The sequence below is a fragment of the Botrytis byssoidea genome, assembly GCF_014898295.1.
Source record: "Botrytis byssoidea strain MUCL 94 chromosome Unknown BBYS_009, whole genome shotgun sequence".
Lineage (NCBI taxonomy): Eukaryota > Fungi > Ascomycota > Leotiomycetes > Helotiales > Sclerotiniaceae > Botrytis > Botrytis byssoidea.
The window spans coordinates 1,519,874-1,533,417 of NW_024065850.1; the positions used below are offsets into that span (position 1 = coordinate 1,519,874).

Sequence of the window (13,544 nt, forward strand, 5' to 3'; positions counted from 1 at the left end):
AGCCACATCTTTTTAGCGCCACCATCACGTGTGTGATAAGCGAGGGCTCTTTCGCACCGAGCTAGATTTTAGGAAAAGAATTCTGAATAACCTCGAATTAACTACGACTACGACAAACCCTTCGACAACTAACCACAGTCGACATGAAGTGTACGTTTACTCCGGAATGATAGATCGCGAGATTACGAAGATTCTAATTTGAACTTACAGTCCTCAAGACCGGCCGTGTTGCCATCATCACCAGAGGCAGATATGCCGGAAAGAAGGTAAATTTTCACTCTTCACCATTTGTTTACCATTTATTACGAAAATACGAATTCAATCCAGCAATTTTATGAACCAAAGAGCGACGACAAATGGACTACTCGAATTGGAATTGTAAGGAATATCTGCTGATGGAGGAATAATTACAGGTCGTGATCATCCAACCCCAGGATGCCGGCAACAAGTCCCACCCATACCCTCACGCATTGGTCGCCGGTATCGAGCGTTACCCATCCCAAATCACCCGCCGTATGTCCAAGGCCAAGCAAACCAAGCGCAGCAAGGTCAAGCCTTTCATCAAGGTCATCAACTACAACCACTTGATGCCAACACGTTACACTCTTGAATTGGAGGGATTGAAGGGTGTCGTTTCCGCAGATACCTTCAAGGAGGTTTCTCAACGTGAGGAGGCCAAGAAGACCGTCAAGAAGGCTTTGGAGGAGAGATACACATCAGGAAAGAACAGATGGTTCTTCACTCCTCTCAGTACGTTTTTTTTTTCTTCGGGGAGTTTTGTGTGAAGAATTGGGCGAGCTAACATTCATCACAGGATTTTGAACAATTCTTCAGCGTCATCGGGTCGGAATGGGGTTTATTTACATGGTCTAGTCGCATCATGAGCTAGGAATGCAGCATCTCCATTAAAAAATGTTTATGAAGCTTGCTTTCCACGTTGCAAACGTGAATAAAATGTACATTTTGACAAAATCTCAGTTGCCGATCATGAGAATACTTGGAGAATGTTGGGTCAATTGTGATGTGAATCTGGAGGTGCCTTCATACCGACAAATTAATACAAGCGACATCGAGGATATTATACGATCTCTGGCATTTAATATGGTGGATATAGTCATGGGTGGAGGAGTTTTGCTTTCGTCAATATTCCAGAACCTGACAAGTTTCAATGGCCCTATTTCGGATCTCACAATTCGATTTCAGCAGTTCGCATTTTACAATCACAATCCAAGTTTCTCGAGAGTCCAGTCCAGATATTTCTTGAGCATTAATTTGCAAGTGCGCAGTCCCAACTGATCGTTTGATCTTTTCCCCACGCATTCATTTGTCCCAGTTTCCATGACGTCCAGGCCTTACCCAAAAGTTTCCTATGGTTAATATCTCTTAGTTTCCTACCCCACAACACTCCTTTGAAAGATTTTCCCGCAACGACTCTTCCCTATAATTCACTTTAAAACAGTCACGATTATCAAATGTAACCACGCATTAAGAAACGTATCTCTAGACATCCGTCTCTAATACAGCGCGTTAAACGTCTTGCTCAATCTAATAAGTTAGTCGTTTTGACATGGGCCAGATCCCTTGCTATTATCTTGTAATGAACTTCGTCTAACTGCCCCATGTCGATTTACTTATTATGGCGCCTCCACGTTACCTATACCTTACCTACCTAGGTATATATACCTCCTCACATTATGGGTAGTCGGCATGGGTAAGCAGTAACAATTAAGATAGTATATTGCTATGCAACATAAATTTCATGAGCAGCCTTAGCCTTTATCCCAGCCCCCGATCACACAGAAATAATATTTACTACCTTCCATTTCTTCCTTACTTCTTCTGGCTGCTTCTCGTACCTGACTCCCTCACTACCCCCTTGTTTCATCACCTGACAACGCCTGAGCATAGCAACCACAAGTAAATTGAGTCAATAGGTTTAGCGATTCGTCTCCTCCGGCTTTGAATTTACAAGTCAAAACTTGACGACTCATGCGCAAACGGCTTGCTCTACGTGTGTGTCTCTTACGTTTAAAGGGTCTAGATATTTGTACGTTACTATTTTCCGGCCACAAGTGTTTTATCGCCGATTTCATCTCTCCCAAAATTTCAGGCTCTCAATCAGTTTGATGATTGGTTCGATCCTACCTGATTGCTCTTAAATTTTTCCGAATTCGAAAAGAAAGTCATCGGTGTTTTGACTAGCATCATACATCCTCAATTTTCCTAAGATGTGGCATCTACATCTCCAACAGCTACTACGAGTACAAGTATAGCGATTCTTAGCAGGAACTATATCTACTCTTGTTTCTAACAAATTTCCCGTTATTTCTATCCTCACTATGCCATATTTCTCCGCTCTTAGGCTGCTAAATATTGACCTTATGAAAGAGAGCATTCAGTAAGACTGTTTATTGCATATCTCAAATGAGTATTCGGATACTGATTTTTTTCCGTACAAGCAGTGAATTGTATGGGGTAAGATTGTTTTAGGACTTACAGTCAACAAGACGAGGCCGGAAAAGTTTTGTTGCATATCTCAAAAAATATTCCACGATTGTTGACTCCAGACAAATTCTTAGCTGGCACGTACTTTCTCCGAAGGGGTACAATCAATAAAAGTATCTGTAAAATTGTAAAATTTCTTTGCATGTTCATTGATATCATATCCAATAAATCGAAAGACAATTCAACAATTAGGCTGCTCAGTCGCTTAGTGTAGTGCATCAGCGAAAGTCAACCCAAGCATGTGATCAACGAACAGTACGTCTAAACGGGCTGTTACGCATCTTGAGAGTCTCCGAAGTTGACACTATTACTATGTTCAATCTATACTGTCTTGATCCGATAGATGACACTTAAACGCTACAACCAGTTGCCGAACATCGCTAATCTTCATCCTTCAAATCTTCGGCAATTAAAACCCCTGCTAAAATCTTGAAGCTATGTATGCTCGCCAGGCCGCCGGTGAATATGCTTCAATGCTTGATTTATCAGTTCAAGACATCTACTGCACCCTTCAGTATAAATTATACACATCAGGTCGTCCGAATTTGGGTTGGTTGTCTACTGTACTGGCTAATAGCTTCCCAAATTCTACTCGAGGAATTTGTCACTCTCGTAATGTGTCTGAATCAGATCCTACCTCTACGATATGTACCTTGATATTGGCATTGATTCTATACTCACTTCAATATATCTTGAGGGGGAATGGAGGTCGCGTCTAGAATTACGATTATCAAAGACACTAAAGAGTAGGTTCGTGTGCTTGCGCAGGAAGACTTTACATGCTGCTCACCATCACATTCAGCATGACAGAGCATGCAAATTGATGTTGAGACTTAGACATAATGCATGAAGTCTGATTATGCGATGATATGTTCCTCCTTGAAAGAGTTGATAGAAGATTTATATCATTACATATGACGAATTGAGTTTCGCAATTAGATATTATTGTAGACTTCTAGAGTAAATTTACGTACAAAAAAGCGAGGAGATCAACTCTACCAGATACGTGTACTGTATTATAAATGCCCTCAATTAGCAAACCGAAACAAGTGCCTACTCCCGACGTCAATTTCATTTTCCAAAACGGGAAAGGTATTCTGAATATCGTTCATTTCTCTTGAATACTTGTAAGAATTTCGTTCAAACTCATATTGCAGTCACCGATTGGGTCTCTCAAAACTTAAAAATATCCAGTGTATTCAACTTAACATGAAGAATCCCTCCGTTCATTACATCAGCTCGCATACAGTCCAGAAAACGTATATAAACAAGTTCATAAATTCAATCGCTCCCGGTGAGCACCTCATACTTACATTACCAGATTAAACTCCGAAATAGAACACTCTAGATTGTGAAATAATTCCTTAGCATCTATCAAATTTCCATTTTTAGAAGATTCATATGCTCCATTTACAAGAATCAGATTCATAATGAAAAAAATGTTCACTTAATTTACATTTTTATTCGACTGTAATATCATGTGTTGAGGTCCACATCGGGATCCAACAAAAAAGAAAATATATTCTTAACCATGTAAAAGTTTGCAGATAAACAAAATTCGTATACAATATATCTCTATATTACTATAAAAACAGATATTTGATCAAGCTTCAATGAGTAGATATACACCTACAAACCAATCGATTTACTAGTTAGTACTCAAGATAGTACCCCCCCCGCCCCCCTCCCTTGTGCCTATTTTACATTTCAATTTCCCGGTGAGCTTATCCCGCCCTCATATCATGATACTAATAATTACTAGGTACTTACTCCTTTAAAAGCTCCAGCTCGAGATTGAAACCACACAATTTCAATCAACGATTCAAATGAGCATAAGCTAATCCACTACACTCAAACTACTTCCATTTCGTCTCCCATCCCAAGATCCCAGAATCAATCTCCCCTACCTACTCCTCCCCCCCCCGTTCCGCCACCCAGCCCCCAAAATAAATCCAAGCCCAACCCCAAATACCAAAAAAAAAAAAGATCACCACTCTCAACCCAACCCAATCTAACCATAAAATGTAACCAGAAACTCTTTCCCGCGCACCAATCCACCAATCTACCATTGACCAGCAACTTCAAAACTACTCACATCGTCATCAAAAATCACAAACCATAGACCATTCTCATCCCACATCCAAACCCCTCACCTACCCCCCCTCACATGACCACCCACATGACCATCCACATTATAAAAAAATTACACAGCCCGCCCAGCAACCCTCAACCGCACCCAGTAGGCATCTAGCCCACCACCTCACCGAGTACAAAAAAAAACAGACATTCACAACACAACACAACACAACACGACACAACTCACCCATTCATCCATACAAATCCACAATTTTCTCCCCCCCTCCCTTCCCCTCCAGTGCCTTCACCCATGCACACATACATACATGCATGCATACACACATACATGATCTACACGTTTGTGAGAACTCTGTACTACTGCGCTATTGCGGGTATTCACGTTTTTAGAGCGAGCCGAGACCACATCGACATATTTCGAAAGTGACCGAGTCATGCATATGTATATGCATATCCGTTTTCACTTGGCATGAAGATCGAGACTGGATTTTAATTGCATGGAGCGCGTACCACTTCGCGTGGTGTGTGTATGTATTACACAGCTTTAGAAAATGCGTTAGAGAGAGGTGGGAAAATAAAGTATTTTCTCAAGTTGTAAAGATGTTTGTTTGTGTAAAAGCTACTACTGTACTCCGACTCGCTGCACTTCACTTCCAGTATCTTGATCTTCCTCCTCTCTCATAGCACTACCAAGTACCTAAAGATATTCGCCCCTCATCCTCCTTCAAAAAGAATACAAATCTCGTCCATTGCCAATCGCTTGCTTTCCTCTCATCTCCCTATTCAATCTCCCACTCAACCTGATCCCTCAAGCTTCTTCCCCATGTATTGCCATACCCCGTATCTGCAACAAAAGAGATGAGCTATAAACAAATACAGAATAGTCGTAGTCCTATAAACATTCTATAACACTGACGGACAAAAAAAAAAAGAATCACATGTAAAAAGTAAAGGATGAAGTAATGCCTCGCTGTAACAAAATCTCAACACCATCTCATGCCGGAAAGATATAAAACAGGAAATGATGCGCCATCCATTTCCCTGCCTATCCAACACCATCCATCCCTTTCATCTCTCATTCATGTTCTTATCTCATCTGTTCGTAATCATTTGGTGTCATGTCTCCATTTCCTGTCCAAAATTTGTCCTCCATCCAAAAGTAAAACAGAAGTTAAAAGCGCAATAGAAAATTTGTATATCCCAAGATGGTATCAAAAGAGAACCCCCCGAAATATTAAGAGAACTAAAAAAACAAAGCACGCTGAAAGACATTAGCTAGATAGAAAAAAAAATGTTGAAAATGTCGAAGAAATGTAAACATATTAGCTTCATCTTTGGTATAGGCGAAGCGATTCGCCTTTCCGAGGTAGTAAGATCTATGCCTCTGAAGGAAAATTAAGAATTCGAGAATAAGTAACCCGTCTCCCACACAAAAAGTCACAAAATGAAATGGCTCTAGCTTTTGAGATACTGCCTCCCAGCCAAAGTTGACATATGGAATCTATGTGACCTCGATTCAGCTCCAGGTAAAGAGTCTTGAGGTCAGAAAGTTTTCAATTATGAAGTCGTCGCTATGATTATGGCACTCTTAGCGTTCAAAGGGGTAATGAGGATTTAAGTGAGTGGTTCACGTGACACTATCTTTTCGCAGCATTTATTTTTTGGATCGACCTATTTGTTCAGTAAGTAATGTAGTCAAAAGATATGTAAGGTAGGTTATATACTTTTAGATGAAGGTGTAGGCTTCCTGCCTGCCATCCATTCCAACATTCCGGACTCCTTCTTTTTTGGTTTGACCGTTACGATTCTTGGTCCGGGTGGGCCGGTTGGGTGAGACATAAAGGGAGGAAGAGGAGGAGGAGGAGGACCTCCAAGTCCAGGTGGCGGTGGTGGTGGTCTAGGTCCAGCTCCAGGTGGCATAGCCACACCAGGGGGAGGCCCAGGAGGTCTGATGCCATTGGGAGGTGCTGTTGTAGGACGGTTAGGAAAATGATGATGAGAATATCCATGAGAACTTCGGGGCCTACCATTGGGATTCATTGGGGGTGGTCCAGGAGGTCCAGGTGGAGGTGCTGGCCTTGGCGGTTCTGGAATTGGCCACATATGCATAGTGATCGCCCAATCGGGTTCGATCACTGTTTCCCATATTTGTGGTAGAATAATCTCACCATTGGGTCCGATCAAATCATAGTGACCTTCTTGAACGTGGGGACCAATAACATCGACGTGAAGGAAAGCTTGTTTGATCAATTCTTCCATGCCCTACTCAAAATTGTTAATAACTAATTGCATTTTCAAACGGAAAGAACAATGAAAGAATAACTTACAGCCCATGTTGCACACAGCTGGAAAGGGAAGCTGAATTTTCTGCCTACAGCATCCTTGAATTTGATAGGCTTCTTTTTCTCATCCGCTGGTGGAGCGGGTGGTGGTGGTGGATTAGCAGCATTTGCAGCCGCAGTCGCAGCCGCGGTCGCAGCAGCGATGGCTGCGGCTAACTCATCTGCTTTTTTCTTTGCTTCTTCCTCTTCGGCTGCTCTAGCTTTTGCTTCGTCTTCCTTAGCTTTCAATGCATCTGCGGCGCCCTTTGCCAATGCCAATTGTTTCTCAGCCTCGATTTTAGCTTCCCATTCAGCTTTGATAGCAGCGGCTTGTGCGGCTTCTGCAGCGTCTGCGGCATCCTTAGCTTCTTTCGCTAATTTGGCCGCCAATGCTGATTGTGCCTCTTCCATTTTCTTCTTCAAATCAGCTTCATTATCGGCAGCCATCTTTTTAAGATCTGCTTCCATTGTCGCGGCTTTCTTCAATAAATCTGCTTGTGCTTCTGATGCCTTCTTCTCCCATTCGGCCTTCAAAGCAGCTTGAGCAGCGGCATCAGCGGCCTCTTTCTCCGCTTTTGCTTCTTGTGCAAGTTTAGCCGCTAGTAAGGTTTGAGCTTCTTCCATTCGTTTCTTCAAATCAGCTTCAGCTTCAGCGGCCTTCTTTTTCAAATCAGCCTCCATGTCTGCAGCCCTCTTTTCTAGCTCGGCTTGTTTCTCGGCGGCCCTCTTCTCGATGGCGGCTTGTGCTTCATTGGCTTTCCTTGCCCATTCGGCCCTCTCGTCTGCTAGCTTTTGTGCAGCTGCAGCAGCTTCTTCAGCGTCCAATTTCTCTTTGAGTTCTCGTGCCTCCTTGTCGGCCAAGGCCTTCTGTGCAGCTTCAGATGCTTTTTGGGCGGCCTCTGCTTGCTCTTTAGCCCTATCAGACTCTATCTTGGCATTTTTCATCTGCTCCTCCATTAAAACCATTTTCTTCTCCAACTCAATATCAATCACTGGTACTGGAGAGGCAGCTGGAGCTGGCTCCGGAGCTGGTGGGGAAAATTGAGGAGGGAAATATTGCATCCCTGCCGGAGCCATTGCCATGTTTTGCTGTCCATGCTGTCCATGTTGTTGTCCGTGATGTCCATGTTGCAATGCCTGCATACCTGGAGACATTCCTGGAGACATTCCTGGAGACATAGCAGGAGGCATGTATCCTGGGTACCCTGGATAGCCTTGACCTCCACCGTAAGGCTGATTACCAGGGTAGCCTTGCTGAGGTGCATAATGCATAAGCTCTTGATTAGGATGGCCAGGATATCCAGAAGGGGTGTTATGCCCACTGTGCCCTGCCATTGGATCGTGCCTAGATGCCATAGGGTCATGTCTAGATGCCATTGGATCGTGTCTAGACGCCATTGGATCATGTCTAGATGCCATTGGATCGTGTCTAGACGCCATTGGATCATGTCTAGACGCCATTGGATCGTGTCTGCTATGGCTGTTGAAATAGCTGGCTCCGCCTGGGCTTGGGGATGGTTGTGGTGCAAATGAAGTCTGGTTTTGTGGTGCAAATGGATTTGAACTTTGGTTATATTGTTGTTGAGGGTATCCGCCACCATAATGTGTTAAAGCTCCTGGACCAGGCCCAGGTGGAGGAGCAACAGCGGGATTGCCAAAAGGTGGTGCATATTGGGTACTTGCACTAGCGGGGTATCCATTTGGGGCATATCCAGGCGGAGGCGCTACTCTACCACCATACGGAGCGGGTTGCTGAGCAGGATAGCCTCGGCCATAGCCTGGGTAATCATCTAGTTGCTCCACGGTGGTTACTGGTCCCGGTGCTGTGTGCCGGTGCACTCTAGAAGCAGAGGGGCGATGATTTCGTTCAGCGGCCGGAGTATGACGGCGCGCGGGGCGATCGTAATTTGAGTGTGCACGTTCACTGGGAGCTGGTCGACCTGTACTATGTTCTCGGGAACTAATTTGCCCTCTGTCTATGTATCTTGCTTGTGCGCGTGGCCGTGAAGCAGATTCAGAGGGTTCGATATCGTCTGAATAATCAAAAGAGTCTTGGGAATTGTCTGAAAATTCGTGACTATCGTCTGAGCGAATGTGACCCGACGATCCCTCGGAGAATGAATTAGATCTAGAATTTGAGGTAGAGTGAGACGGAGTAGTATATGGACTTTGGGTATTAGGAGTATCGATTGTTATTCGAGTTGTTGGTCCCCTTGTACGAAGACTATTGGAAACAAAAGAGTTAGCATACGTGAAGCTAGACCGCTAATTATGTCGCAACTATCAGTGTGACAGTTATGTTGTGAATTCAAGTACTTACGGCATCGGGATGTCTCTTTCAAGGAATTATCTCCCACCCACGACTCTCGATTCGAGAATGTCGGAGTGAAGATATCCTTGAAAATGGGTTGGTGAAAGGAGGGGGGGGGGGGAGGAGTCTTCGCCCAGGCTATGTCCCACCTCACAACTTCTTGAAGAATGTTCTGGATTGGACTGCCGATAATGTATTGCAGAAGAATCTGTTAGTTTTATATGAATTGTATGCAGGGGACGCAGACGAAGAAGCGACTCAACGTCAAAGCACTAAATTCAATTGAATTTTAAGGTTGGACGGCGTCGTGTCAAACTTTTGGTGGTTTGAGTGAAGAGGTAATAATAAATTGTAGTGGTTGTGCGGGCCGTCGCGAACTTGACTAGCTAGTGGTTCGGTATTGATCAATCGACGGGTATGCTAAGATAGTTTATGAAAATCCAAGGTTGTGTTGATCGGAGATGTAAGCGGCGATGTTTGATGGTACTTTAAATATTATTATCAAGAGTAACACCACTGATGAAATGGTCGACTGTCGGTGTTGTTATTCGAACGGTATGGTTTATGTTCGAAGAATGTCGCGGAGAGATATTTATCGATAAGTGAGGATTGAGGATTGAGTATTCGAGAGAAGGTTTGGAGGGGAAAGGGAAATCAAGAAATAAAAATGTGGTGTGTGGATCTTGAATGGATGGAATAAGTGGGTGAGTGGGTGAGTGAGTGAGTGGGTGAGTGAGTGATGAGTGTGGATGGATGGTAGGTGTGTATGGTGGTGTGTGGTGGTGTGGTGGATTATAATTTTTTGGGTTTGGTCTGTGGGCAGCAGTGGCTAGAAGTACTGTCTCTCTCTCGTGTCTGTAGCCACGAGTAGCTTTCCCGGATCCTTTTCTGCTGCGAGGGGTCAAATGTTTTAGCGTATATTTCTTATGATTCGCTGTCAACCAATCCAAACTGAGCTGGACTGCTATTCGTCTACTAGTTCTAGTAGGTAAGGTAGTATTTTCTAATTCCTTCCATTGTTTCCTAGGCTACCAGGTTCTTCCTATTTCGATTTTCTCTTTCTCGTCAATGAAGTCCATATGGATCCTTTTGGGTACTCTTACGTCTAATATACCTAGCTACATTTCAAAATTGGCACACACTCGCGGCAAATGGAGAAAAAAGAGCGAGCTTTGTCGGTATACAAGGTTAAAAAGCTATTGCACATACACTGTAGTACAAGGATCAAGGGATCAGTTCATAACGAAGATGTTGATCTGGAAGAAACGATGGAAGTTCTCAAGTAACAGAAAAGATTGATCGCCTATCTGCTTCTGACATCTTGAGTTGTATGAAGATCGAAATGCTGTAACATACCTTTCTTTCCTTGTGAAGTTTTCTAAAAGGTAAGATGATCCGAGGTATGATATTGAGATCCTAGGTACTCCAAAAAAGAAAATGATCCAAAAAAATCTCCAAAAGGGGGTTTTATCCGCGGTCGATATTAAAAGTCTAGACGATTATGAAACCAGAAGAACACCAGAAGAGAGGGGAAGCCGGAGAGGAAATAATAAATGGTCCGTGTAGGGAGGGGAGTATAGAATAGATGGAACACCTGGAGAAAAAAGAACGGGTCTTCCAATTATTCGTCCTGAGGGGTAATAACTGTATGGCAATGATAATAATCAAACACTGATTTTATGTGTGAGTAGGTACTTTGTGGTATGTTGATATGATTACTCCGGTACCACTGACTTGGTTTTCGGTTTCTGGGAATTTCAAATCAAATGAAAGAGGAGGATAAAGAGATTGACGATGTAATATGATGTTGTGTAGTTTATGTAGACTTCATGTTGTGAGATAGTTTGTGTATTTTTGCTTTCTTATTCACGATAGAGTCTTCCGTAGTGGGGAGGGATTGGTTGTTGATGTAATTGTTCTCAGTCCGTTAGAAGACTTTGCTTCAACGAGAGGATGAATGTGAAATAAATATTGGATGGATGGTACTCTGTTGCTAGGGGGGACGAAGTGATGAATTTAAATTTTGGGGGTAAAAGTGGAAGATTCCGGTACGAATTCGCTTCGTCTGCTGATGAAGGGGTAAAAAGACTTGAGAACCGGGTACGAATTCAAAAGCCCTTGGGCTCTTATGGGAAGAGTGAAAGTGTCAGAAAAGTCATGAGTTTGGCTTTTTTTATTAATTTAACATGCAGAACTGCGTGAATTGTGGACCGAAAGGGAAAATTATCACTTCGGGGGGTTTGATTTTATGATTCTTGAACTTCGGGCTTGCGTGGTTGGTTCTTTCAGCCTTTCCTCTTGGTGTAGTTGGTCTTGTGATTAGATTGATGATGTTTCCGCATATTTGAATGTTGAAATATACAACTAAGGCTCCACGATGTTGCACAGCAGATTGGACAATGGGAAACTCTGATGTATAGATACAACTTGTGTAGTATTCGGGACAAAAATCAAGGAATTATTGCGGTGTCAGCTGTAATCGACCACCCTCAAGGCTGACTCTATCTACATATACCAGCCCTTCTAAACCCGTGCGTTGTCACGATTCTAAAAGACTCATCTCTGAATTGTTTCTTTCAGGTTCGGATAGGTTCAAATGATTAGAGCCGCCTAAAAAAAATCTCGTCACCGCCTTTTTTAACAGCCTAAAGATGCCCAAGAATTCCGAGCCTCTTGCCCAATGTGGCAAAGCTAATCGCCAATTCAATGATTGGGCACCGAGATTCATGAATGCGCTCCTACTGGTGCCACGACCTCGGGAGGGGCTTGTAACCTACCTTTCGATTGTCCAATTCTAGCCCATGACATTTGAAATGACGGATTGGAACGGTAACATTCTCATGCAAGTCGCAACCCCAATTTATAGATGGAAGAAATTTTCGAATTGAAAAACCATATCGAACCTTGCACTTTTGAATGTGCGAGTGCATACATCCGACGTTGAAAATAATGATGGGAATTCATGTTCCAAAATGTGGATCTTGTGTCTCCAGGATCAAAATGATGTGCCTTGCATGTTCCACATTCTGAGAACTGATCAATTTCTATGAATATCAACGAGTAATAGAACCCGAATCTCTATTCAATAATTCACGAGCGGCGATGAGGGAAGCTTCGTCATAGCCCTCCCAGCCAGGTTCTTTAGCAGCACTTCGTCGAACGATTTCCGATAATTTAGATGTAGCAGTCTCATTCAGCTTCTCCACTGTGTTTGTATCTGGGAAGGGCGGATTATTGTCTGGTTTGCTGTTTCGACTTGTTGGGGGCTTGCGGAGAAGTTGACTACTAGCCTGTGGTGTGTTAGAAGTGATTTGTCAAGATAGAGGTTAAACCAACCAATTTCAAGCCGTAGTATCCACGAAGATAGTCATCACATAATTCGATGCTTCTACAAAATCTTCGCAAAGAGTCTGCAAGGTACCGGTCCGAGTTCGAATCATTCACACCCGCGGCAATATATAGTATCTCTCCGAGTCGGGCATGCATCTGAGTTCAGTTGTTAGTATTTTTACAGCTTACAAGAAAGTTATTAGGCCGCCTACATTCCATGCATTAGGTGTGATGAGCAGGACCTCTTCCAACGCAAAAATTCCTTGTGGATACATGCCCTGCGAAACGTAAAGATCTGCCAACTCTGCCCAGGATTCTGCATCCGTGGGGGATAAGTCCAACAACTCATTGAGTGCGGTAATTGCCTCTGAGGTCTTTCCAAGTGACCTGAGAACCGAAATACGACGTTTCAAGATAGGCTACACAGCTCAGTAAGTGTTTGTATGGAAACACGTTCGAGTAAGCTTACCATGTTATTTGGATTGTCCGATAAGTTTTGTTCGTATCCATCTAGCACTTTTTGTAATGCTGCATTGTCTTCTGCATTGACTTCACAGAGTAATCCTCTCATTGCCATAATCCGCTCATTTTCAACCCCGAACCTCTCCTGGAGTCGCTTGATGCATAGCTGCGCAGATTTCTCATCACCAGTTCGCAAGCATGACATTAATAGGTTTTCGTAAGTAGTCCACAGTTCTGGCGATTCCGCAGCTGTCCAGATCGAGCTCAAGGACCATGATGATATCGATGAAGGAGTGTTTCGCAATATAGAGGGAGCTTGTTGAGAGTTTTGTAAGGCCAGTGCTGGCGGGAGATGTGCAGGTGGGTGTAGGAGTGCAGAGGACATGATTGTGGTATCTCGGATGTTCTAGATGTGGCTTTTGTGGAAGAAGAAGAGTACAGTATGAAGATCCGGGGTTGTGAGCTCGATTAAAGTAGGGACAGCTTGTGATTGTAGAGCTCTCCACTTAAAGTTTAGCTCT

The 13,544-nt window shown here is 43.3% G+C and overlaps 3 protein-coding genes across 3 annotated transcripts; 1 reads left to right on the plus strand and 2 right to left on the minus strand.

Annotated features, from left to right (window-relative positions):
* Positions 1 to 143: 143 nt before the first annotated feature.
* On the plus strand, positions 144 to 822 carry EAE97_005593 (uncharacterized protein; the record flags this gene model as incomplete). Its single annotated transcript, XM_038876105.1, has 4 exons — positions 144 to 150; positions 211 to 266; positions 414 to 750; positions 815 to 822. The coding sequence occupies 4 exons, from the start codon at positions 144 to 146 to the stop codon at positions 820 to 822; spliced, it is 408 nt and encodes a 135-aa protein (XP_038733442.1).
* Positions 823 to 6,253: 5,431 nt separating this feature from the next.
* EAE97_005594 (uncharacterized protein) lies at positions 6,254 to 9,245 on the minus strand (the record flags this gene model as incomplete). The annotated part of the gene is made up of 5 exons (XM_038876106.1): positions 6,254 to 6,270; positions 6,324 to 6,566; positions 6,627 to 6,861; positions 6,927 to 9,144; positions 9,241 to 9,245. The coding sequence occupies 5 exons, from the start codon at positions 9,243 to 9,245 to the stop codon at positions 6,254 to 6,256; spliced, it is 2,718 nt and encodes a 905-aa protein (XP_038733443.1).
* Positions 9,246 to 11,626: 2,381 nt separating this feature from the next.
* On the minus strand, positions 11,627 to 13,507 carry EAE97_005595 (uncharacterized protein). The gene is made up of 4 exons (XM_038876107.1): positions 13,031 to 13,507; positions 12,774 to 12,980; positions 12,568 to 12,717; positions 11,627 to 12,521 (listed from the first exon to the last, which is right to left on the minus strand). Exons 1-4 carry the CDS (start codon positions 13,406 to 13,408, stop codon positions 12,285 to 12,287), a joined length of 972 nt encoding a protein of 323 aa, XP_038733444.1. The 5' UTR covers positions 13,409 to 13,507; the 3' UTR covers positions 11,627 to 12,284.
* Positions 13,508 to 13,544: the final 37 nt, after the last annotated feature.

Bases quoted from the DNA above. Each gene is read 5' to 3' on its own strand.
- EAE97_005595 (XM_038876107.1), bottom strand. From the start codon at position 13,408: ATGTCCTCTGCACTCCTACACCCACCTGCACATCTCCCGCCAGCACTG. The intron at 12,981-13,030 runs GTAAGCTTACTC...TGAGCTGTGTAG, and splicing joins CGGACAATCCAAATAACATG to CCTATCTTGAAACGTCGTAT. The intron at 12,522-12,567 runs GTTGGTTTAACC...AACACACCACAG, and splicing joins GATACTACGGCTTGAAATTG to GCTAGTAGTCAACTTCTCCG.